We start from the raw sequence: 26427 nt of genomic DNA, 5'->3' as shown, positions 1-26427 counted from the left end.
AGTGTGCATAGTGCAGGGGACCCTGGGGAAACTAGCTTAACTATAACAGATTTTGTGGAGGAGTCAGGAAAGTATTCACTAAGCTGAGAGGGCAATGCTGATGAAACATCCTGTATAGGGGTGAAGCGGGTCACCTACAAGGGTAAACTAACCATTTGTCCTCTACCTTCTCCCCAGTTTTGGAGGTCTCATCTTGAACAAGACTATTTCTAAACAGCAGTACCAGGGCATGGCCATATTTACTCCCATCATCTGTGGTAGGTCCTGGCAGCAGCATCACCTGGGGCCCCTGGGCCGGGGTGGTGGGACCTGCACAGCAGCCCCTTCAGAGATCTGGCCCCACACCCTCAGAGGCCGAGTCTGGAAACAGCCATGGCCATGCTTCTGCTGGGCAGTGGCTGCTGGGTTGGCTTGTCTCAGGTGGAAGGAGACCCCCGAGGAGAAAGCCCTGCCTACTGTCCGCCAGCCCACACCCTTTTCTTCATAGTCACCGCAGAGACTTGAGCTTCCCATGGAGCTAAATCCCCCACCTTGAAAGCACACAGTGTCTTAGTCAGGGTTTACTGGCTCCTGCGGACTGCAGGTGCCTTCAGAACTGGGGTGACATGGTTTGGCTTTATATGTTTTTAAACTTAGATTCATTGATGATATTCAAAACTCAGACAGTTGTACATAAAAATGTGGACTTCAGTCTTCTCCTTAAAAAGTAAGGCTATGACAATAATGAATTTATGCTCTGGGTGAGGTGAGAATCCGCTCCCCCTGAGAGACGACTTGTGCTGATGGCTTTGCCTGAATCACCTCCATTTCCCATAGTCTTTCACCTGACCCTTCACTGATTCACGTTCTAGGCTTAGACTCTGTGGGCATTTGTGGTGAGGACCTCTCTTTTAACCAAAGCTTGGTTCATGTCCAGCTTCTGATAAGGATCTGTAAATGGGACCAGCTGGTTGGGAGAGGAACCAAACATGATGACTTACTGCACACTTTGCTTGGTCCCGGGCCCTGGTGCTCTGGGACTGCAGAAACAGGCTTCAAAGACCCTTGAGCACTCCTCCTCTTTACTTCTGTGGGAGCCCTGGTGATTATTCCTTGCGTGTCAGTGGGCCACCCAGCAGGTTTTCTCCCAGCACAAGGGGCTGGCCACCTACAGGGCAGCAGTAGCTAGATAAGGCCCCAGTGTTTAAAACCTGGAAAGACTTCCATGGATGTCACCAAGTGAGATGCCTCTGGGGTCACATGAGTAGTTTGAATGCGCTCAGCAGGTGTGACAGTAACCGGGTGGTAAGGAGTAGCAGGGAACAGGTCACACTGCGGCACGTGTTCCTGGTGTGGACAGAGTGGGGCCTGCTCAGCTCCAGCCAGTAGCTGCTTGGCAAGAATGGAGGTCTGGAGTGGCCTGACCTGACTTGTTAGGAGAAGCTAGCAATTAATGTGAGTTACTTCTTAAAAGTTTTTTTATTTTTTTAAAAATCATGAGGGTCTAGCAGATAGATCTGCAACTGTGCTCTGCCTGTAGACCATTTTTTGTACCCAGGGCAGTTGGTTTCTCCCTCTGGAGCCCACTGGGGCATATCTAGCCCAGTGAGGGGTTGTTCCCCAGGGGGCTGAAGAAATAGAATGGGGGCAGTCCGCCCACCCTCTAAAAGAGATAGCTATGGGTTGGACCCATTCTCGGCCAGCCCCAAATCCTGGCCCTAAAGAGGTTCCTTGGCATGGCTTCTGTCACCTGGGCCCCGTGGTCCTGTCAGAGTGGGCACAGTCTGCTCACTGTGGAAGCAGGGGCCTCAGCAATAAGCCCCAGACCTGTTGCATCCGTTTTCTCCTCTTCCTTGCTGCTGTCCCCCACTTTCTTTTCTGTCTCCTTCCCACCTTAGGGTAAAAAATATCCCTTCATGATCTCAGATGTTCCAGTCTGTAATCTGGTTCCTTGAGTGGCATATCAAGATACCTTCCATAGACCTTCCCGTCACTGTCCTCCATCCTCCCTCCCCCTTCACACTCATCCCTTTGCCCAACATATACATGTTAAAAACCTACTTTGCTGGTCATACTTCCTTCACCATAAGAGGTAGCTGTCAAGGAGATGCAGTTATCACCTTGATACCTCACTCACAAAGTCCAGTTTACCCTTGCTTGGGGCCAAACAAGATCTGTGACCAAGTGGTAGGGATGAAGAAGAGATACAGTGCTGAATCAGTCAAGGAAGGCTTTCTGGAGGACATAGACTTAAAATAAGGGAAGAGAAACAACATTCTTTTCCTCCTCCCAGGTGTTGGTGGCAATCTGGTGGCCATCCAGACCAGCCGGATCTCCACATACCTGCACATGTGGAGCACGCCTGGTGTCCTACCCCTCTGGATGAAACAGTTTTGGCCTAACCCATGCTCCACGTTCTGTACCTCAGGTGGGTCTGGTGTGTTCCAGAGGCCACACAGCCACTTCTTTAAACAAGTAAAATTTGCTGTCACTGGACTCTGGTCTGTAATAACAGATGCCTAAGACCAGTACCGACCTCAGCGCAGATCATCTTCAAGGACGCAGCTCTTCCTCCCAGAGACTTGACTCTCCACCCTGCCTGTAGTTGACTTACTGATTCATTCAAGTATTTACTGAAGGTCTGGCAGGTCCTAGGTGCAGTGATGAGTCAGAGAAACATGATTCTTGCCCACAGGGATATGCATAGTCCAGAAGAGCAGATAAACACACCAACAAAAGGGACCTTTAACTACAAATTGTGGTATCTTTTAAAATACAGAAGCACAGGGTGCATTGAAAGGAATTTCAGGAGATACTGAGATTTGGGTTTAGAAAGTTCCTCTCTGAAGACCATAGGGGGCAGGGGATGGTGCGAGGGGAGGGTGGGGGGGATGCATGCAGGAGTGCTTGAGGTGGGGGTGGGGGCAGGGGAACGGCATGAGCAAAGGAAGCAGGAAGAAGCAGGAAGGAGCTTGGTAAGTCTGAAGAAGTGAAAGGCCAGTGAGGCCTGAGCATAATGAGCAGGGGAGAGGATGGAGGAAGCTGAGACCAGAGAGGGAAAGAGGAGTTAATTATTTTAGGGCCGTGAAGCTTGAGGAAGGGAGACTGGATTCTATTCTGAGAACCACTGGAAACCATCACAGGTCTTTTTTCTTTTGATTACTTTTAAAAATTGGATCTTTTCTCCCATTGCATTTTCTTTTATCATTTCCTTTCTGTTTCAAATACTAGCCATTCTTTTAGGATAAGTTTGCTGGCACATCCTAGAAGGATATTTTTGCTGGATGTAAAATTCAGGGTTGATGGTTCTTTTCAGCACTTGAAAAATGTACCACTTTCTTCTGACTTCTCTGGTTCTGATGAGAAATTGCTGTCATTCAAATTGTTTTTATTGTATACACAGGGTGACATTTATCTTTTGTTTATTTCAAGGCTTTTCCTTGCTTCTTTGAGTTATGATGCACATTGGTGTGGATTTCTTAGGGTTTACTATATTTGGAGTTCACTCAGCTCCTTGAATACATGGATTTATCTTTTGGCAAATTTGGGAAATTTAGAGCCATGATTTTTTTTTTCAAATATGCTTTCAGCCCCACTCTCTTCTTTTCCTCTGATATCCTGATGACATGAATGGGGGATCTTTTGTTACAGTCCCACAAGCCCCTGAAGCTCTGTTCGATTTTACCCCAACGAATTTACTCTCTCTTGTTCAGACTGGCTAATTTCCATGTTTTTTCTTGAAGTTCACAGATTCTTTCCTCTTCCCTCTCTAACTCTGCTATTCATCCTTTCATTGATTTGTTTTGGGTTTTTTGGCTATTGTACTTTTTCAGTTATAAAGTTTCCACATGGGTCTTCCTTGAATCTTGTTTCTTTCTGGAGACTTTGTTTTGTTTTGTTTTTTACCAAAACTTTCTATTTTCATCATTTGTTTCAAGTATATTTGTAATGCTGGTTGAAGCACTTTTATAATGGATCCATTAAAAATGCTTTTAGATAATTCCATCTGCACCATCTCATTCTTAGTGTCTGTTGGTTGTCTTTCTCATCACATTGAAATTTTATTTCTTTTATAAAAAGGGATTTCAGAGTGAATCCCAGGCATTCAAGGTATAGGTTACAAAACTCTGGGTCTCATCGAAGTCTTTTTCAGTTCCCTCTCCTGACACTGCACCACTGAAGGAAATGGAATCCATTGCTTCCTTACTGCTGGGGAGTGGTTTGGGTAGAATCCCAGATTTCTACCACCCCCACCATCCATACCATCTCCATTCACACACTGAGGGAAGAGAAGCACCTCATTGCTGGTGGTCTGACACCACCCTGACGGAAAAGGAGAGAGATGCCTTGTTATTGCTGCCCACATGGCCTTCACATACAAGATGGGGTGGGGGTCTCATTACCACCAAGCAGAGTACCACTTACTTTCCACTAAGCCTTCTCTATCACACCTCAACTGGAAATGATGAGTGCCGTATTCCACCTAGAAGTCAAGGCTCCCTCTTGGATCTTTGCTGATGGAAGTGGGGCTGTCATTTTTCCTGTGATGTTTGACTGGATTGAGCAGTTGTTGTCTAAGTTTTGTGTTGTGCTTGGCTGTCCCTCTTTTGGCTCTTTGGTTAGACGAAGCAGGCTTTTATTGATTTTTTTTTTTTTTTTTTTTTTGGTCTGTGGCCATTGAAATTTCTGGGTTGCTGACTTCTCCAGCATCTGGTCTGGGATATATGAAGCAAAACTTCCTCCAAACACCAAAACAACTCAGAGAACTCCTCTCTGTGTTGTTGGTCATGTCCCTAGGCCTCTGGTCAGATCATCTTTCCTCTCCACTTTTTATTTTATTTTTTAATAATAAATTTATATTATACTGGTGTTCAATTTGCCAACATACAGAATAACACCCAGTGCTCATCCTGTCAAGTGCCCACCTCAGTGCCCGCCACGCAGTCACCCCCACCTCCTGCCCTCCTCGCCTTCAACAACCCGTAGTTTGTTTCCCAGAGTTAGGAGTCTTCCATGTTCTCTCTCCCTTACTGATATTTCCCACTTATTTTTTCTCCTTTCCCCTTAATTGCCTTTCACTACTATTTATAGTTCCCAAATGAATGAGACCATATAATGTTTGTCCTTCTCCGATTGACTTACTCCACATAGCATAATACCCTCCAGTTCCATCCATCTCGAAGCAAATGGTGGGTATTTGTCGTTTCTAATGGCTGAATGATATTCCATTGTATACATAAACCACATCGTCTTTATCCATTCATCTTTCGATAGGGACCAAGGCTCCTTCCACAGTTTGGCTATTGTGGACATTGCTGCTAGAAACATCGGGTGCAGGTATCCCGGCGTTTCACTGCATCTGTATCTTTTGGGTAAATTCCCAACAGTGCAAGTGCTGGGTCATAGGGCAGGTCTATTTTTAACTCTTTGAGGAACCTCCACACAGTTTTCCAGAGTGGCTGCACCATTTCACATTCCCACCAACAGAGCAAGAGGGTTCCCTTTTCTCCGCATCCTCTCCAACATTTGTGGTTTCCTGCCTTGTTAATTTTCCCCATTCTCACTGGTGTGAGGTGGTATCTCATTGTGGTTTTGATTTGTATTTCCCTGATGTCAAGTGGTGCAGAGCATTTTCTCATGTGCATGTAGGCCATGTCTATGTCTTCCACTGTGAGATTTCTCTTCATGTGTTTTGCCCATTTCATGATTGGATTGTTTGTTTCTTTGGTGTTGAGTTTAATAAGTTCTTTATAGATCTTGGAAACTAGCCCTTTATCTGATACGTCATTTGCAAATATCTTCTCCCATTCTGTAGGTTGTCTTTGAGTTTTGTTGACTGTATCCTTTGCTGTGCAAAAGCTTCTTATCTTGATGAAGTCCCAATAGTTCATTTTTGCTTTTGTTTCTTTTGCCTTCATGGATGTATCTTGTAAGAAGTTACTGTGGCCAAGTTCAAATAGGGTGTTGCCTGTGTTCTCTCTAGCATTTTGGTGGCATCTTGTCTCACATTTAGATCTTTCATCCATTTTGAGTTTATCTTTGTGTATGGTGAAAGAGAGTAGTCTAGATTCATTCTTCTGCATGTGGATGTCCAATTTTCCCAGCACCATCTATTGAAGAGACTGTCTTTCTTCCAGTGGATAGTCTTTCCTCCTTTATCAAATATTAGTTGACCATAAAGTTGAGGGTCCACTTCTGGATTCTCTATTCTGTTCCATTGTTCTGTGTGTCTGTTTTTGTGCCAGTACCACACTGTCTTGATGATCACAGCTTTGTAGTACAACCTGAAATCTGGCATTGTGATGCCCCCAGCTATGTTTTTTTTTTTTTTAAATTCCCCTGGCTCTTCGGGGTCTTTACTGATTCCACACAAATCTTAAAATAATTTGTTCTAATTCTCTAACAGTCCATAGTATTTTGATAGGTATTGCATTAACCAGGAAATTGCCCTGGGTAACATTGACATTTTCACAATATTAATTCTTCCAATCCATGAGCATGGAATATTTTTCCATCTCTTTGTGTCTTCCTCAGTTTCTTTCAAAAAGGTTCCATAGTTTTTAGGGTATAGATCCTTTACCTCTGTGGTTAGGTTTATTCCTAGGTATCTTATGCTTTTGGGTGCCATTGTAAATGGGATTGACTCCTTAATTTCTCTTTCTTCAGTCTCATTGTTAATGTATACAAATGCCACGGAGAATGTGAACTGGTGCAGCCACTTTGAAAAGTGTGTGGAGGTTCTACAAAGAGTTAAAAATAGACCTGCCCTACGACCTAGCAATTACACTGCTGGGGATTTACCCCAAAGATACAGATGCAATGAAATGCTGGGACACCTGCACCCCGATGTTTCTAGCAGCAATGGCCACAATAGCCAAATGGTGGAAGGAGCCTCGGTGTCCATTGAATGATGAATGGATAAAGAAGATGTGGTTTATGTATACAATGGAATATTACTCAGCCATTAGAAATGACAAATACCCACATTTTTTTCGACGTGGGTGGAACTGGAGGGTATTATGTTGAGTGAAGTAAGTCAATCAGAGAAGGCAAAACATTATATGGTCTCATTCATTTGGGGAATATAAATAATAGTGAAAGGGAAAAGAGGAGAAGGGAGAAGAAATGTGTGGGAAAATCGGAAAGGGAGACAGAACATGAGAGACTCCTAACTCTGGGAAACGAACTAGGGGTGGTGGAAGGGGAGGAGGGCGGGGGATGGTGGTGAGTGGGTGGCGGGCACTGAGGTGGGCACTTGACCGGATGAGCACTGGGTGTTATTCTGTATGTTGGCAAATTGAACACCAATAAAAAATAAATGTATTATTTGAAAGAAGATAAAAAAAATAAAAACTTAAAAAAAAAAAAAAACAAGAAATGTCACTGACTTCTGGGCATTGATTTTGTATCCGGCCACACTACCAAATTCCTGTATGAGTTCTAGCAATCTTGGGGTGGAGTCTTTTGAGTTTTCTATGTAGTGTATCAAGTCATAGGGGAAGAGGGAGAGTTTGACTTCTTTGCCAATTTGAATGCCTATTATGATTTTTGTTGTCTGTTGTCATCGGCAAAGAGGGAGAGTTTGACTTCTTCCTTGCCAATTTGAATGCCTTTAATGTCTTTTTGTTGTCTGATTGCTGAGGCTAGGACTTCCAGTACTATGTTGAATAGCAGTGGTGAGAGTGGACATCCCTGTCTTGTTCCTGATCTTAGGGGAAAGGCTCCCAGTGCTTCCCCATTGAGAATGATATTTGCTGTGGGTTTTTTGTAGATGGCTTTTAAGATGTTGAGGAATGTTCCCTCTATCCCTACACTCTGAAGAGTCTTGATCAGGAATGGATGCTGTATTTTGTCAAATGCTTTCTCTGCATCTAATGAGAGGATCATATGGTTCTTGGTTTTTCTCTTGCTGATATGATGAATCACATTGATTGTTTTACAAGTGTTGAACCAGCCTTGCATCCTGGGGATAAATCCCACTTGGTCATGGTGAATAATCTTCTTAATGTATTGTTGGATCCTAATGGCTAGTATCTTGTTGAGAATTTTTGCATCCATGTTCATCAGGGATATTGGTCTATAATTCTCCTTTTTGGTGGGGTCTTTGTCTGGTTTTGGAATTAAGGTGATGCTGGCCTCATAGAACCAGTTTGGAAGTACTCCATCTCTTTCTATCTTTCTGAACAGCTTTAGTAGAATAGGTATGGTTTCTTCTTTAACGTTTTATAGAATTTCCCAGGGAAGCCATCTGCCCCTGGACTTTTGTGTCTTGGGACGTTTTTGATGACTGCTTCAATCTCCTCCCTAGTTATTGGCCTGTTCAGGTTTTTTATTTCTTCCTGTTCCAGTTTTGGTAGTTTGTGGCTTTCCAGGAATGCGTCCATTTCTTCTAGATTGCCTAATTTATTGGTGTATAGCTGTTCATAATATGTTTTTAAAATCGTTTTGATTTCCTTGGTGTTGGTAATGATCTCCCCTTTCTCATTCATGATTTTATTAATTTGAGTCTTCTCTCTCCTCTTTTTAATAAGGCTGGCTGATGGTTTATCTCTCTTATTAATTCTTTCAAAGAACCAACTCCTGGTTTTGTTCATCTGTTCCTCAGTTCTTCTGGTTTCGATTTCATTGAGTTCTGCTTGAATCTTTAGTAACTCTCTTCTGCTGGGTGTAGGATCGATTTGCTGTTTTTTCTCTTGCTCCTTTAGGTGTAAGTTTAGCTTTTGTATTTGAGTTCTTTCCAGTTTTCAGATGGATGCTTGTATTGAGATGTATTTTCCCCTCAGGACTGCTTTTGCTGTATCCCAAAGATTTTGAATGGTTGTATCTTCATTCTCATTAATTTCCATGAATCTTTAAAATTCCTTCATTTCCTGGTTGGCCCTTTCATCTTTTTGCAGGATGGTCCTTAACCTCCACGTGTTTGAAGTCCTTCCACACATCTTGTTGTGATTTAGTTCTAATTCCAAGGCATTATGGTCTGAGAATACGCAGGGGGCGATCCCAATCTTTTGATATTGGTTCAGACCAGATTTGTGTCCCTGTATGTGGTCTATTCTGGAGAAAGTTCCATGTGCACTTGAGAAGAATGTGTATTCAGTTGCGTTTGGACGTAAAGTTGTGTAGATATCTGTGAAATCCATCTGGTCCAGTGTTTCATTTAAAGCTCTGGTTTCTTTGGAGATGTTGTGCTTAGAAGACCTATCGAGTGTAGAAAGCTCTACATTAAAGTCACCAAGTATAAGTGTATTATATTCTAAGTATGTCTTAACTTTTGTTATTAATTGATTGATATTCTTGGCAGCTCCCACATTTGGGGCATAAATATTCATGATTGTTAAGCCTTCTTGTTGGATAGATCCTTGAAGTATGATATATTGTCCGTCTTCATCTCTCACTACAGTCTTCGGGATAAAGTTTAATTTATCTGATATAAGGATGGCTACCCCTGCTTTCTTTTGAGGGCTATTTGAATGGTATATGTTTCTCCAATCTTTTATTTTCAGGCTGTAGGTGTCCTTATGTCTAAAATGAGTCTCTTGTAGACAGCAAATAGATGGGTCCTGCTTTTTTATCCAGTCTGAAACCTTGCACCTTTTGATGGGGTCATTAAGCCCATTCACGTTCAGAGTTACTTTTGAAAGATATGAATTTAGTGTCATCATGATACCTATTCAGTCCCTTTTTTTGTGGATTGTTCCATTGGACTTCTTCTTAAAGAGGAATTTTAAGAGTCCCCCTTAAGATTTCTTGCAGAGCTGGCTTGGTGGTCACATATTCTTTCAGTTTCTGCCTGTCTTGGAAGCTCTTTATCTCTCCTTCTATTCTAAATGAGAGCCTTGCTGGATAAAGTATTCTTGGCTGCATGTTTTTCTCCCTTTCGGGCCTGCCAGGTCTCTGTAGAGAGGTCTGCTCTTAATCTGATCTTTCTCACCATATAAGTTAGGGATTTCTTGTCTCTTGCTGCTTTAAGGATATTCTCTTTATCTTTGGAATTGCAAGCTTCACTATTAAATGTCGAGGTTTTGAGTAGTTTTTATTGATTTTAGGGGGGGAATCTCTCTATTTCCTGGATCCGAATACCTGTTTCCCTTCCCAGATTAGGAAAGTTTTCAGCTATGATTTGTTCAAATACATATTCTGGCCCTCTGGCCCTTTCTGCGCCCTCGGGAACCCCAATTAAATGTAGATTTTTCTTCCTTAGGCTGTCACTTTTTTCCCTTAATCTATCCTCAGGATGTTTTAATTGTCTCTTTTTTCCTCAGTTTCCCTCTTTGCCATCACCTTGTCTTCTATGTCACTCACTTGTTCTTCCACCTCGTTAACCCTCGTCTTAGGACCTCTAGTTTGGATTGCACCTCATTTAATTGATTTTTAATTTCTGCCTGATTAGATCTTAATTCTGCAGTCATGAATTATCTTGAGTCCTTTATGCTTTTTTCTAGAGTCACCAGTAGCTGTATAATAGTGCTTCTGAATTGGCTTTCTGACATTGAATTGTGATCCAGGTTTTGTAACTCTGGGGGAGAGAGGACTGTTTCTGATTCTTTCTTTTGAGGTGAGGTTTTCCTTCTAGTCATTTTGCTCAGTGCATAGTGGCCATGAACAAGTTGTGTTGGGGAAAGGAGAAAAGGAGAGAAGAGAAAGAAGGAAAGAAAAAAAAGGAAGAGAAAAAAGGGGGGGGGAGCAAACAAATTAAAAAATAAAACAAAAAGAAAACAAAACAAAAAAACAATGGGAGTATCCTCTGATTTTGTATACTGTAAATCCCTCGACTTACCCTGAAACTTTCCAGTATTGCTTGGTCAATAATTGTTTTTCCCCTGTCCATCTAGCTGGTCTTCTGGGGGCGGGGCCTGCTGTGCAGATTTACAGGTGTTAGCACTTGGGGGAGATGTTCATCCCCCTGCCTGGTGCAGGCGTCAGTGAGTGATGTTTATCCTGTTTATCCGGTGAGGCCACTGTGAGGCTCAGTGGGGGTTGTTTTTCCTGTGAGGCCCCAGGAGGAACGACAACAGTGGTGGCAGCCGCTCTGGAGCCCTGGATTCAGCTCCTGCAGTAACTATGGAGCTCTCCCTCTGCAGGGCCTGGATGCTCCGGGGGCGGGGCCGCTGATCTGCTCTGCTTGGGGCAGTAGTGTCCCTGCTGTCCTGTGCCCTCCTGGCTTCTGCCTATCCCAGAGGGAGCACCAGATCCTGGGCTGTGTCCCTGGCGCCCTGTGCTCCTGGGCCTGCGCTGTTGGATTCGCGCTCCTGGCCCCGCAGCCACCTCTGTGCGGAGCCTCTGCCTCTGTCTGAGCCGCTTCCGAGATGCTCCGGGTCCAGCCGCGCGCTGCAGCCCTTTAAGGAGCTCGGCCTCGGGGCGTGGCGGCTCTCCCGGGGCGCAGGTGTCTGTTAGTGTCCCCGGGAGCCCGAGGGCATCCCCGCCCTCCTGGGTCCTGCTCCAACTCCCTGCGAGCCCCTTTCCACCCGGGAATGTTGGTGCAGCTCCTGCTTCTCCGGGACGGGGCTCTCCTGTCCTGGGGACACTCGCCCCGGCCTCAGCCCGGCTCCTCGCGGGGCCCCTCCCCCTGGGAGGCCTTTTGTTTTTATTTCTTTTGAACTCTTCTCACTGTAGCATTCCAGCTGGTCTCTCTTTAAATCTCAGGCCGAATTCGTAGATTTTCAGGATGATTTGAAGGTTATCTAGGTAATTTGGTGGGGACAGGTGACTTCTGAGCCCTACTCTTCTGCCATCTTTCCCCATCCCCCTCCCCCTTTTTAAATCTTATGTTTGATTTATATATAATGTTCAAGAGTTTTAATTGTATTTAATGAGAGGAATAGGAAGAAATATATCTAGCCATCTTGTCTTAAAGTGGAAATTCCTATTACATTTTCTAATTTGTCATTTATATATAGAAAATCTATTTCTTTTTCTCTATTATTTCTGTACCTTAGTTCAGGCTGCTATAATGGAGGTATAGAATGGGTCTATCATAAACACAAGAAACTTATTTTTTATAGCTTGGTGGGTGTAAGTTCAAGGTCAAGGCACTAACAAATTCTGTCTGGTGATGGCCTGCTTTCTGATTCTTAGACAGTTGTCTTTTTGTTGTGTTGTTAACATGGTGGAAGGAGTGAAGAAGCCTTTTGAGGTCTCTCTTAAAAGATTATAAGCACTAATGGCATTCATGAATGTTGTGCCCTTATAACCTAATCATTTCCAAATATAATCACATTGAGGGTTAGCTTACAACACATAGATCTGGGTCGTGGAGGGCAGCCAGTAATAGCAGCATTTTTTTTTTTTACTGAATTTTTATTTACGTAGTGTTTCTATAGATTTTCTTGAGTTTTAGTGTCAGCTGCCAGTAGCAGTTATTTATTTTGCTTCTACTTTTTTTCCAAAGAATCTTCTTAGCTTGTCTACTTTTTCATCATGAATAGGTTTTGGAGCTCTTGAGTATTCTCACCTTTCTCTACATATTATTTTATGGTAGTGTTTTTAGCTTCTAAGCCTTATGATCATTCCTCCTCTTTCTTATTAGCTTGATGAAATATATTAACTCAGAGACAAGTGGAGACTTTTTATTGAAACTCTATTTCTGTTTGAGAAGTCAGTTGCATTCACATGTTACAGTTTTTAAAGTGTGAGTGTTTGGGGCAGAGAAGTCATACTTTTTGCAGAGTCTCAAATTCTTTGAGTGCTGAAGCCAAAAGAGAATGTGTCAAATAGATCCCAGAGGTATAGCATGAGGAAGGGGCTGCCTGAGGCCCCCCATGAATGTCCCACCCTTCCATGGATTACTAATTCCACATGCTGAGCCTTTGTTCTTCCACATTCCAGAGCTCCCTTCCACCTTAAGCCCCTTGCATGTTCTCTTTCCTCTGCCCAGAGTCCTCTCCTCCAGATTCATATGTCAGCTTATATGTCATCTTCTCTAGGGGGCTTCTAGTCTCTAGTATTCATCATACTAATATACACTTTGTTCTCTACTACCTTACCCTGGTTTATTTTCCCCTTAGAACTGGTCAATTTCAAATGATGTTTCTTGTTTGTTTCTGCTACTCACTTTTGGGGGTTTTTTCTTCCCTAAGATGTCAGTTCCATGAGGGAAGGGACAGGATTGTATCCCCATCTGCTAGAACATGCTTGCCATGTAGTAGGTGCTCAGTAAACACTCATGTAGTAGATAAATGAATGTGGATGCCTCCCGGGAGACGGTCACATGCCAAGGTGGCCTCTGCTGTCCAAAAGGTCATACAACATCCTTGGTTTTGTCTTTTCCAGAAATTAATTCCATATCAGCCCGAGTCCTGCTCTTTCTGGTGGTTCCAGGCCATCTGATTTTCTTCTACATCATCTACTTGGTGGAAGGCCATTTGGTCCCAAACAGTAAGATCTTTGTGGTGTTCTATCTGCTAGCAAGCCTAATCCAGGTAAGGATAACTATAGCAATATCAGAACAGCATTCGGTGGTTAGTTAGATTTATCTCCTTGTCCTGGGAAAGATGCTGAAGGGGTACGGGTGGTGGGTTCCTGGACATGGCAGGGTACAGCCCCCATCTTCTAAGAAGTCAACTTATGCAAGCCCAAGGGCATGATCCAGACACAGAGGCCACTCCACATTCTGCATTGCACACTTCACACTGCACATTACATACAACACATGCTATACTGCACACTTCATAAGGTACACTCCCGACAAGGAACACTCAGTACTACATATAGCATGCTGGACACACCTTACCAGAGGATCAGAGGATGATCCTGAAGTTGCAGCCAGTTGTCATGAAGCAAGTTGTTTGAGGAGATCTAGCTGATGAAATGGGCCATGCACATCACCCATCACAGATAGGGTGGGCAGAGACCCTGCTGGGGTGTTGCTAAAAGGTATATGTGGACTTTAGTCAGGGTTGGATGGTTATAAGGACATGATGAAAGAGGTCAAGCTGATGCCTGCCTCTGGGTAGTACTCTGCAGGCTGTCTGCCCAGACTAGATGGCCAGTGTCTCTCCTGGGACCAAGGTGTCCGCAGAGATAACTGGGCACTGATGGGCAATTCTAGGAGGGCAATGCTAGAACCAGGGACTGACATTTTCAAATCTCCTTGAGTTAGGACACTTGCAGTGGCTGCATGTCCCTGACTCTGAAGGATAGGCTGGGGTACAGTGAGAAACTGTCTTGAGCAGGGAAGGGGCTGGAGTCAGCCTGGGTCAGGGGACCAAGGAGCCCTGAAATGAAATGCTAGGACTGTGCAGACTAGCCAGTAGCACTTTCAGGAATGGCTTACTGTCCAAAGCTGTTCATCCAAGGGCTTCCAGAAAACCCAAATTAAAGTCCCAGTAAGGTCTGTGTCTTGAGTTTCCAAGGACAGTGAGAGGAGCTGGTGTGGCAGAGATGGTCTAACACCTAAGGATGACACGAGCAGGGCCTGACCACAGAGAGGGAGGCTAGGCAAGTATGGATGAAGGTGGCCTTTCTGCCTCTGCATGAGCTCAGAGCTGGGCATTGACCCCAAGAAAAGTGGGAGGAAGGAAACTCCCTGGAGTTGACATGGTCACCTTGGTTTCTGCCTTTGAAATCTGCTAGTGTTTCTTAGTGACACTTGGCTTTCTGACTTAGTTGTCATTTTTTGTGTGTGTCTTGCTTGCCAGGTGACGATTCTGCTGTACCTGGCAGAAGTGATGGTTCGGCTGACATGGCACCAGGCCCTGGATCCAGACAACCACTGTATCCCCTATCTCACAGGGCTGGGGGACCTCCTAGGAACTGGGCTCCTGACTCTGTGCTTTCTTATCAACTGGTTATTGAGGAGTGAAGCAGAGCTGGATGGCATCTCAGAAGCGGCATCTGGACCTCCCTAATGAACTCAGGCAGCCCCAGTTGCTCAGTAGAATTTTCCTTCACACCAGAAGGGTACAGAATACAGTTTCTCCCTGGCTGGGTCCTCAGGAAGGATGGTTGACATCCTGCCTCTGCAATGGCCCTTTGTCAGTCTGCTAATGACACTGACGCACATCTTGACTCTGGAGTTGGAACCTGAGCCTGTGAGGGTGAGGGAGGTCTGAAATCAGAAGCTTTGTTTGTGTGTCGATGTGACTGCATGTTCCTGGACATAAGTGTGTACCCCTGTGCTTGGTGAGTGCACATAAGTGCACATGTATGTGTGGAGAGCAGGGGACTCTGGCCTGAAGATGCTGAAGGAAGAGACCTGTCCAGTGCACTCAAGGGATATGCTGGCCCTGTTCTGTGTCCATGCAGCTTGGATTGGGGAGGAGCAGGAAGGAGACACCTTCTATGCTCAAGCCTCAGGACTGACCTATGGCTTAAGCACAGCCTTCACTGGGTCCAAGCTTTGTGGGCCATTCTGCTGGTGTGTCTGCAAATGTGCAACCCTTTCCAGGACAGCCTTCCTTGCACACCCTCCTTCTGCTCCTAGTACTTAATCCTATCAATGTGTTTTCTCTTTTTCTTTTTATGTTTAAGCAAAACTTCTGTTTAGATTTTAACAATCAGGGAAGTATAAAATAAAACATAGATTATATTATACTTGGCCTTTGTCTCTTTTATTTTTTTTGTATATTTTTTACTGGAGTTTGACTTGCCAACATATAACCCCCAGTGCTCATCCCGTCAAGTGCCTCCCTCCGTGCCTGTCACCAGTCACCCCATCCCCCCGCCGACCTCCCTTTCCACTACCCCTTGTTCATTTCTTAGAGTTAATAGTCTGAAATGATTACTACAACTAAGGTAATACAAAAAATAAATTTAAAAGAAAACTGAGAGAGAGTGATATCAGCAGAATGGGAGACTAGGAAGCTCCAGCCCAACTTCCCCCAATGAAAACACCAAGTAAACAACACACTGACCAGTTACATATCTGTAAAACCAAGTGAACACTCAACCAAGAAAAACCTCTGCTCAAAAATGGGGATCCCATCATGTTCCCACCTTGATACCAGGGCCTACCATGTGCCAGAGGAATGCAAATCTGGGAGAGGGGAGCAGTCGTGCTTGTGGGAGCACTGGAGTGCCCTGTGTCTTCACTCATTTAACAGATGCCTGGTAGGGGGAGCACAGGACCACCCCCAAATGCCTCTTCACAACTAGTGATTAACAGAGCAAGCTCTCTGCTGACTTGGAGCCTGTTACAAAGGCAGGGCTGTGTCCTGCAGAGGGAGATGAAGAACAGCATCAAGGGTGCCCTTCAGAAAGCAAAGAATGCACAACACCTTGTCCAGGCCTGCCCATGATGGCCTTCAGGCACCCAGAGCCCTGCGTCCAAGGGAAGCAGCTGCTGGCGGACATAGCCCTTCATGCTCTGCTGCATGATGGGAGTAGCTACTGGGTCCCTGGGGGATGTGCTCAGGGCATCCTCCAGTGGCCTGCATAGATGTCGGCCATCCTCTTATTTTTTGAACCTAGGCAAGAGCAGCTACCTAGGCATTTTGGCTGATCAAGCTGCAGACCCACCAAGAAAGTTGAGGGAGTGATGAGCAACACGTGTACTTCTTTCCCTTACCCTTTTCGTGGCAGGCACTGCGCATTTACACGGCTTTGTGTTCCTGCTGAGAAACTGCATCCTCTGCTCTTTCTCCTGGGTCCTGTAATGGAGAAGGTTTGACAGCTGAAAGGAAGGGAAGATTTCAAGTATGACCAGAGTCACCTAGGGTAGAACTAGACCATGTGCAGGGTAGGGTAGAACTAGACTGTGTGCAGGGAGTCTAGGGCAGAGCCAGATTGGCTGGCTTTTGACTTAAGGCCTGGCTCCCTGCTGGGCCATTCAGGACAGATCACTCACCATGAATCAGTGGTGCAGGCCCAGGGTCAGGTGCTGGGCAGTGCTAAGGAAGGGGGTGAGAGTGGCTGCAGAGATTTCCTAGACCCTGATGAGGCAAGGCTTCCAGTGCCTGGATGATACCAGGATCTACAGGGCCAGAGTCCTAGAAAGAGAAAATGGATGAGTGGTGTAAAGAGGAACCTGTGGAGAGCAAAGAGAGGAAGTGAAAAAGGATGAAGGAGCAAATACATTACAGGCACCATATTTTTTCATTCCTTGGAACCCCCTGAATCCACAGACTCGTTTCCAATCGACAACGCAGAAATGATTTCAGGGTGGGTGGGGGAAAGTAAAGTACAGAACTATTGGCGGTGATATCCTAGACCTCACTTCTCCAGGGTTGAGGTATCCTGAATTCCAGATGATCTGTCCCTTCCTTAGGTCCTCCCCAGCCTGGGTCTCTTCCCCTGTGTATTGTGGAGGTTGATCTCTGACTTCGTACCTACAGTTCTATTCCAATATCCATAACAGTAGGGCCACATGAACACATGCTACGCACCAGAGTTTGCCCAAGACGTTGGAAAGAGAGGATGGGGATGTACGTTCTGGAGAAGCTTGAGGAAATGTCAGAGTGTGGTGATACCAGGGGCCTGATAGGAGGCAGGGCCACGGTTGTGTGGCTGTGCTACTGGATTGGAGGGGAGCAGAGACCCCTGGATTGCTCCCCAGAGTCTCTGTCCTGGACCTGATCAATGTCAGGTGGCAGGTGAGCAGGTCCATGAGAATAAGTCTGTGGTGGAGCCCCAACAACCAGCCCCTTGACACAGCCCTCTAGAAATCCTACCATCCGAACTGGAGGGTATTATGCTGAGTGAAATGAGTCAATCAGAGAAGGACAAACAGTGTATGTTCTCATTCATTTGGGGAATATAAATAATAGTGAAAGGGAATAGAAGGGAAGGGAGAAGAAATGTGTGGGAAATATCAGAAAGGGAGACAGAACATAAAGACTCCTAACTCTGGGAAACGAACTAGGGGTGGTGGAAGGGGAGGAGGGCAGGGGGTGGGCGTGAATGGGTGACGGGCACTAAGGGGGGCACTTGACGGGATGAGCACTGGGTGTTATTCTGTATGTTGGCAAATTGAACACCAATAAAAAATAAATTTATTATTAAAAAAAGACTAAAAGAAAGACTAACAAAACAAACAAACAAACAAAAAGAAATCCTACCATCCACTGAGAACTTCCAGAGCATGTGTGCAGAGGTCGCACTAAGAAGGAAATACATTTCTACATCACACTCAGGTGAGGTGTGGAGGGTGGCAAGGCCCAAACTAGAATGGAGCACGTGCAGAGCCTCACAGCAAATAGTCTTTAATGAATCCAGCTGCACGAGAGGTCTTGGAGGAGGAGGCAAAGTGAGGACAGAGACATGAACATGATGTGACATGTCCTGTCAGTTACAGACTTTACTTCCCACCCACCACCTGGCACAGCCTACAGGTCTCCAGGCTCAGGTATCTGGGAGCGAGTTCTTGTGTCGCCACAGATTATGTGCCCTGGAGGTCAATGACAAGAAAGATCCTAACTCTTACATGCATGATTCCCAAGTGATGTCAACCAGACAGAACCGAGATTGGACATTTGATTTTGGCAAAGAGGGGAAAGTGTAGGGAAAGGTACTTTTTAGAAAGTGAGAACAGATGTTCACAAACCCCGCACACTGAAGGCTTGTTTTCTACTATTTTGTCACGAAATTATAAAGTGGACAAATGTGATTCCTACACATACCTCATTTTCTTATCTGATTTCCTATGCAACTTGCTCAGTCTCCAAATGTGCAGCTCTAACCCAACTTTCCCCAGGAAAAATCTCCCATTGGGTTTACTCAGCATTGTTTCCTACCTGGAGATTTTCCCATCTCATTCCTTCAGTCCTCAAGGTTCTCCACACCCAAATCTAGGGAAACATGGCATTAGCAATCTTGTTGTTAGGGAGGGGCCCAACCACTCCTCCTACTGTCATTGAGGGTGTGTTCAGTCATCAACTGTCTCCTGGATCTTTCTAGTGGATTCTCAGACCCTTACTGACTCGAAGCTAGAGAGCATTATTGTAAGTGTAATAAGCCAATCACAGAAACACAAATACCATGTGTTTGTGTGACCACAAGGTATGTAAATAGTCCAAGTCATGGAAGTAGAGAGTAGAGGATATGCCAGGACACCTGCACCCCAATGTTCATAGCAGCAATGTCCACAATAGCCAAACAGTGGAAGGAACCTCGGTGTCCATCGGCAATGAATGGATACAGACGATGTGGTCTATGTATACAGTGGAATATTACTCAGCCATCAGAAGTGATGAATCCCCACCATTTGCTTTGACGTGGATGGAACTGGAGGGTATTATGCTGAGTGAAGTAAGTCAGAGGGAGAAGGACAAACATTATATGGTCGCATTCATTTGGGGAATATAAAAATACTGAAAATGAATAAAGGGGAAGGGAGAGCAAATGAGGGGGAAATATCAGTGAGGGAGACAGAACACGAGAGACTCCTAACTCTGGGAAATGAACAAGGGGTAGTGGAAGGGGAGGTTGGTGGGGGGATGGGGTGTCTGAGTGTCACACACTGTGGGGGGTACCTGACGGGATGAGTACTGGGGGTTATACTATATGTTGGCAAATCAAACTCCAAAAGAAAAAAATGTCATTTTTATGAAATTTCCCCAGTGCCTGAGAGAGAAGAGAACTCTTCAAGTGCCAGCAATAATTAGAAAGAAGGACAAAAAGCATGGAAGTTCTGGACACTGGGCAATTTGGAGAGGTCATTTGATGAATGCAGAACTTCAGATGGACAGCGTTTTTCTTTCCATACTTAAAATCTGTCCCTCCAACTCTGGGTTGGCTTCTCTGTCTGGCTGAAGAGAAACCAATGAAATTTTGATGACTCTCGTTTTGCTCCAGGGAAGTTTCTGTCAACATTTTCTTCTTATCTTCATGTTTCACAAAGTTATATCACATGCAAAGTGTTGGTCCCATGATAGATATCCTGCTTGGACTTTTCTGAGACGTATGGGTTTGTAGTTCAGGTACATGAAAGACAAGTTTTCTGTCATTAGTACTTCAAGTATTTATTTCTTTTAATTCTATGTCCCGTGTTTTCTTCTCCTTGTAGTATTTCCCTACACAGATGTTATATCCTTTCTCATTCTCCACAGTTCCTGACTGTTCTCATTGGTCTGTTTTGGGTTATATTTAAGTTTGTGAAAGTCCTGGGGCGCTACCTGCAAGCTCACTGAATGCTCCATGCTCAGGAGCTCACTAAATTCCTGTGTGGTTAGCATGATTTTAATGTCTACAGTTGCCATTTGATCCTTCCCCAGAAAGTCCACCTCTCTGCTTACAGTGGCCATCACTTCTTTTTTCTTTTTTTCTTTTTCTCTTGTTTCAGATTTTAGTCCTACGTACTGTCTTTGAGGTTTTGTGATATACATATAAACTGAAGTGGATTCAGTGGATTCCTACAACTCTCCATAGTAAAGTCACTTTTCTCCCATCCTTCTGATTTGGAAGGTCTAAGAAGAAAGACTGCCTTGAACCCCCTTGGTAGAGACGATACCCGGTCCTCCTCACTACCCATACAGTAGTCAAACTTCAGGAACTTGACTTTTAGGTCCACATGTCCCAGTTAAAAGAGACTTTAGACTCTTGGAATTGCACTTCAGCTAGAAATCTAAACTTAAAATTGACGAGGGAGGTGACTCCTGGAAATAGATGGCATCTCAAGGGGACAGGTCTCTCAAGTTCACAGATCAAGATCTTTTTTTCTTAAAGATTTTTTTACTTCTATATTTATGAGAGAAAGAGGGAGAGAGAGAGAGAGAGAGAGAGAGAGAGAGAGAGACGCAGAGACACAGGCAGAGGGAGAAGTAGGCTCCATGCCAGGAGCCCGACGTGGGACTGGATCCCGGGACTCCGGGACCAGGCCCTGGCCCAAAGGCAGGCGCCACACCTCTGCGCCACCCAGGGATCCCCAGATGAAGATCTTAAAAGAATGCTTGATTTCCTGGCGGCGGGCTCCGACCGGGAGCGCTCAGGGCGGCGGGCAGGTGGGGCGCCTCCCGAGCCGCCGCCAAGCCTCCATCAGGGACCACCGGGCCAGGCCGCCGCCGCCTCTGCAGGGAGCGCCGGAGCCCGCCGAGGAGAGACAAACTAACATACCCGCGTGTGCCCTGGGCCTGTGAGCTCCCGGGCCGCCTGGCCACTAGGAAAGACCACAAGGAGGAGGCCGCGGGCGCCGGCCTCTGACAGCAAGCTCCTCCGCCTGGGCCTGGGCCTGGGCCTGGGCCTGGGCCTCCCCGCCCCCGGGCCACGAAGGACACCCCCCGCCGGGAGTCCGCTGCCGTGTCAGATCTGCTTCAGTGACTCCAGCCCCAGTCGAAGGCCCAAGCTGCTGCACTGCAAACACACCTGCTGCTCCGTGGGCCTCCAGCAGAGGAGGACGAGCTGGGGCATCACCAAGCTGCCCCCGGGCTTCTCCGTGTCACAGCTCCCCAACGACCCCGAGGTCCTGGCGGTCATCACCATTCGGCACGCGACCCAGCACACCCCGGGCTTCATCAGACTTCCCAGCGAAGGGGTGCTACATGCTGCCCTTGCCCATCTCCAAGGAGCGAGCGCTGCTGCCCAGAGACGTGGGCTGCCGCCTGCTGCCCCGGGGCCAGCAGAAGCCCGTCACGGAGGGTGGTGACGATCCCTGGGGAACAGCAGCCCCAGCAAGGGCGTCGGGGGGACCGCCCCAGGAGGCGGCGGCGGCGGGGTGCAAAGCTCCACCTGGTCTCGGGTGTGCACTGTGATCCTGTGGCCTGCGTCCTGGTCTTCCTCCTGGGCGTCGCGCTGCACAACCCGTCTTGCATTGCTAAGCGCTTCACTGTGGTATCCTGTGGCTGAGCGGGCCTGCGGCAAAGTCTCTCGTGGGTGCCAACTAGGACTTGAGCAGCTGTTGGTAATGGGATCCCAGCGAGAAGGTGGGGGGGCGACGCTGAGCATTTGGTGCCAGCGCTGGCCTCAGGGCTGCCCCTTGATTAAGGGAAGACAATCCCGGAGGGCAGAGGAGAGGTCTCCACAGGGTGCCAGGCAAATCATTCTGAGTGTTGGTGGCAACAGCTTCGAAGATGATTGCATGCATCCTCATAAGCATTTAGGAAATGCACCGTAATTTCTGATTGTTCAAAATCATGTTACGAGAGAAACGTTTTCTACTTAAACGTCAAACCGTGCAAATGCATACGATGTGATTTTCTCTAAAGGTGGTAGCTTAAAACAAAGATGCTTTGTATACAAGTAGAATTAGTCCTGAGAATCCAGGTAAAAATTCAGCAGGGACATGCAGTGCTGGTTTCTTTCCCCTTTTTAATGGAAATCCAGTCTCCTTTAGTTGCTAAGGCTTTTTATACCTTTTGAATGGCACCCAAATTAAAGTAAGTGAAGTGGAGGGTCATTTTTTGGAAGAAAACATTTGCACAAGTGTTCCTGGTGTGTTGTGTTTTGTTAGGTACCTTCATTTTTCTTCCCTTGTAATTAGAGCTTCCTACCCTTTTATGAAACTGAAAGCCCAAAGAGGGAGCAGTAAACTGAGTAATAACAAGAAATACCTAATCCCACAGGAACCCTATAGGCCAATTGTTCTCAAGCCATCTCATGAGATAAGAATTTTAAATGTAAATATTGTGTATTTGTGTGTGCATGCATGCATGTGTCCTTTGACTTACCTCAGGTTTTGAATCTTTTCAGAAGAATCCCAGGAGTAAGACGTCATGGGCCCAAATGGGTCCAGGGTCTGACACAGTGGCCACCTCTTGGGCACCGGTACCCGCTCAGTTAAGTGTCACCCACTCGTCACGTCCAACATTTGCTCCTCTTCCGTGTATTCAAGTCCCGTTATCTGTGAGGCACAAATGGAAAGTAACAGAAGACTCTGTCTTTTCTCCTGGTTTGGAGGTGTCCTAGTAGATATGAGTGTTGTTCTCCCATGACAAACCCGGACTGACATTTTAATAGACAGTCCATGATTACTTTGTGAAAGATGTCGTGCTGTGAGACTTAAACCGTCTAGGACTCTAGTTTCCTCTTGTTGGGATAAGTGAGAAGATCTCTTGTACTTCAAAATGTTTCTACTGAGAAAAGTGACAAGGTAAACTAACAACTCACATTCCCAACTTAAGTGGATCAGTTCATCCTCAATTCTCAAATATTCTTAAATGTGTAGTGGCCTACAGATGGTTGTGAAGAAAGATCTGCTGGCATAAGTGGTAGAGATTCTTGTGCCTGGATGTGTGTGCATTCAGAAATAGCTGGGAACTTTTACAGTTCTAATTTCTTTTATGGAATTCATGAAGCAAGTGTATTTGAAAGCTCAAAGTAGAAATTAGGTTAAAATGCCATTTCATTGTGTGAGCTATTGGGCATTCTACAACAAATAGTCTAGGGTTTATTTGGTATTAATAAATTAGGTGTCATATTCACTGAATACTATCCTCTATTACGTAACCTACTATCCCATTGGGTCAGCGTCCACTTCACAAAATCGGCCAGGCTGCCGTGACGCGTTGTCTGACCTCATTTCTATTCCTCTTGGAGGAAAAAAAAATCCACCAAAACGTTGCATTAAGAATGTTACATTTCAAATAGACTTTACCCTTGGGATTTTCAGCCAGGCCATATCAGAGATAATTTTGTGAATGATATCTGCATCTGTTTATGTACAGTATGAAATGACTGGCCCTGTAGTGCAGTATGTCCTAGAGTCCAGTGTGTTAAATAGGTTGGCTACAGACAGATGTGTGTGGCCATAGAGCCCTGCGTTTCTTAGTGCCAAGCTGTAGAGTAAAATTGTCCACGTAACTGAAGGACAATCCCATGCTAGAGCTGCAGTTGAGCAGTGCAAAATTAATCAGCTCTGTGATATTCTTGACTTTACAATTTAAGCTAACAGTAATAGCAAGATCAGAATTTCCTGTGTGAGTCTTACTGACATAAGAAATATTGTTTAAATGGATTCTGTCTCCAGTTACTTGTACATTGCCTCTTATGGTGCGCTGTTGTGCACACGTGTAAGTGCGCGTGTGTTTGTGTGTGCGTGTCACACCTGAGCCTGCAGATAGAATTTTTGTAGACTGGCTGTTTCACTGTTAGCTGGCATCCCATTGCTCTGGCCACTTCTGGCATTCCCTCACAACACGAACAACTCATCTGTCCTTTGCGACAAAAGTCCAGTGACACACTCCGCCGGAATTCACAGTTGCACATGAGTGAAACATTCACAACTGAAAGCACCGAGAGTCAGAGCCGAAGGCAATCCCTGGTGGCTTCATTCTGTACATGAGCCCGTGGAGGCCCACAGAGGTAGGTGGGCCCTTGACATTCTGCAGCAAAAGGGAGATGAGAACCGCATTATAGTTTCTCTTGCTCCTTCTTATGCCTGTTGACATCTCTGTCGGGCCGTGAGCCTTTGGAGGGTGATGAATACTCTTTACAGACTCAGCTATTGCTGTAGGTTGTTTCTTTAAATATATATATATTCCTAGATACATCCGTTAGATTACTCCTTTCTGCCCCTGGACGCCGCTGAGTAAGCATCGTTAAAGTCTCCCCTCCCACCGTGGTCACGTCTAAGTCAGAGTCTCCCAAAGAGCCCGAGCAGCTGTGGAAGCTCTTCATCGGCGGTCTGAGCTTCGAAACAACCGATGAGAGTCTGAGGACCCATTTTGAGCAATGGGGGACGCTTATGGACTGTGTGGTAATGAGAGAGCCCAACACCAAGTGCTCCAGAGGCTTTGGGTTCTCACCTACGCCACCGTGGAGGAGGCGGACGGGCCATGAAGGCCCGGCCGCTCGAGGTGGCCGGAAGAGTCGTGGAACCAAAGAGGGCTGTCTCCCGAGAAGATTCTCAAAGACCCGGTGCCCACTTAACTGTGAAAAGGATTTTTGTTGGTGGCATTAAATAAGACACTGAAGAACATCATCTAAGAGATTATTTTGAACAGTATGGGAAAATTGAAGTGATTGAGATTGAGTGACTGACCAAGGCAGTGGCAAAAAGAGAGGTTTTGCTTTTGTGACCTTTGACGACCACGACTCTGTAGACAAGATTGTCATTCAAAAATCCCATACTGTGAATGGCCACAACTGTGAAGTAAGGAAAGCCCTATCGAAGCAAGAGATGGCTAGTGCTTCGTCCAGCCAAAGAGGCCGAAGTGGTTCTGGAAACGTTGGTGGTGGTCGTGGAGGTGGTTTTGGTGGGAATGACAACTTTGGTTGTGGAGGAAACTTCAGTGGTCGAGATGGTGGTGGATACGGTGGCAGTGGGGATGGCTATAATGGATTTGGTAATGATGGAAGCAACTTTGGAGGTGGCGGAAGCTATAACGATTTTGGCAATTACAACAATCAATCCTCAAATTTTGGACCCATGAAAGGAGGAAGTTTTGGAGGCAGAAGCTCTGGCCCCTATGATGGTGGAGGCCAATACTTTGCCAAACCATGAAACCAAGGTGGCTATGGCGGTTCCAGCAGCAGCAGCAGCAGCAGCAGCACCTATGGCAGTGGCAGAAGGTTTTAATTAATGCCAGGAAACAAAGCTTAGCAGAAGTGACAGGGAAGCTACAGGTTACAACAGATTTGTGAACTCAGCCAAGCACAGTGGTGGCGGGGCCTAGCTGCTACAAAGAAGACATGTTTTAGACAATACTCATGTATTGGCAAAAAACTCCAGGACTATATTTGTGACTAATTGTATAACAGGTTATTTTAGTTTCTGTTCTAAATTTCTGTTCTAATTTTAGTTCTGTTCTGTGGAAAGTGCAAAGCATTCCAACAAAGGGTTTTAATGTAGATTTTTTTTGCACCCATGCTGTTGATTGCTAAATGTAATAGTCTGATCATGACGCTGAATAAATGTGTCTTTAAAAAAATATATATATATACATATATATATATTCCTGGGGGAGGAGGGGCAAGATGGCGGAAGAGTAGGGTCCCCAAGTCACCTGTCCCCACCAAATTACCTAGATAACCTTCAAACCATCCTGAAAATCTACGAATTCTGCCTGAGATTTAAAGAGAAGAACAGCTGGAATGCTACGGTGAGAAGAGTTCGCGCTTCTATCAAGGTAGGAAGACGGGGAAAAAGAAATAAAGAAACAAAAGGCCTCCAAGGGGGAGGGGCCCCACGAGGAGCCGGGCTGAGGCTGGGGCGAGTGTCCCCAGGACAGGAGAGCCCCGTCCCGGAGAAGCAGGAGCTGCACCAACCTTCCCGGGCGGAAAGGGGCTGCAGGGAGGTGGAGCAGGACCCAGGAGGGCGGGGATGCCCTCGGGCTCCGGGGACACTAACAGACACCTGCGCCCCGGGACAGTGCGCCGAGCTCCCTAAGGGCTGCAGCGCGCACGGCGGGACCCGGAGCAGCTCGGAGGGGCTCGGGCGGCGGCTCCGCGGAGGGGGCTGCGTGGCCCCGGGAGCAGCTCGGGAGGCTCGGGGGCGGCTCCGCGGAGGGGGCTGCGGGGCGGGAGCAGCTCGGGGGGACTCGGGGGGACTCGGGGGCGGCTCCGCGGAGGGGGCTGCAGGGCGGGAGCAGCTCGGGGGGCTCGGGGGCGGCTCCGTGGAGGGGGCTGCGGGGCGGGAGCAGC

At 46.1% G+C, this 26427-nt stretch overlaps 1 protein-coding gene, 1 long non-coding RNA gene and 1 pseudogene across 11 annotated transcripts in view; 2 read left to right on the top strand and 1 right to left on the bottom strand.

Moving 5' to 3' along the window:
- Positions 1 to 15510, top strand: part of SLC41A3 (solute carrier family 41 member 3) — a 90710-nt gene extending 75200 nt beyond the window's left edge. For 9 of the 10 annotated variants that reach the window (XM_072784831.1, XM_072784830.1, XM_072784825.1 and 6 more), the window contains 4 exons: positions 178 to 257; positions 2273 to 2407; positions 13249 to 13397; positions 14616 to 15510. In XM_072784831.1, the coding sequence (XP_072640932.1) occupies positions 178 to 257; positions 2273 to 2407; positions 13249 to 13397; positions 14616 to 14825 (574 nt within the window). In that variant the 3' untranslated portion in view covers positions 14826 to 15510. The remainder of the gene's footprint in view (positions 1 to 177; positions 258 to 2272; positions 2408 to 13248; positions 13398 to 14615) is intronic. The other variant, XM_072784833.1, reaches the window with a different exon arrangement.
- Positions 15511 to 15730: 220 nt separating this feature from the next.
- LOC140609676 (uncharacterized) lies at positions 15731 to 24198 on the bottom strand. Its single transcript, XR_012011416.1, has 5 exons — positions 23891 to 24198; positions 22515 to 22687; positions 18648 to 18701; positions 16763 to 16904; positions 15731 to 16565 (listed from the first exon to the last, which is right to left on the bottom strand). It is a non-coding gene; the product is annotated as an uncharacterized lncRNA (long non-coding RNA).
- On the top strand, positions 20798 to 21693 carry LOC140609670 (E3 ubiquitin-protein ligase RNF152-like; annotated as a pseudogene).
- Positions 24199 to 26427: the final 2229 nt, after the last annotated feature.

The sequence above is a fragment of the Canis lupus genome, chromosome 19, assembly GCF_048164855.1.
Source record: "Canis lupus baileyi chromosome 19, mCanLup2.hap1, whole genome shotgun sequence".
NCBI classification, from domain to species: Eukaryota; Metazoa; Chordata; class Mammalia; order Carnivora; family Canidae; genus Canis; species Canis lupus.
This window is presented reverse-complemented; position numbering and strand designations above follow the sequence as displayed.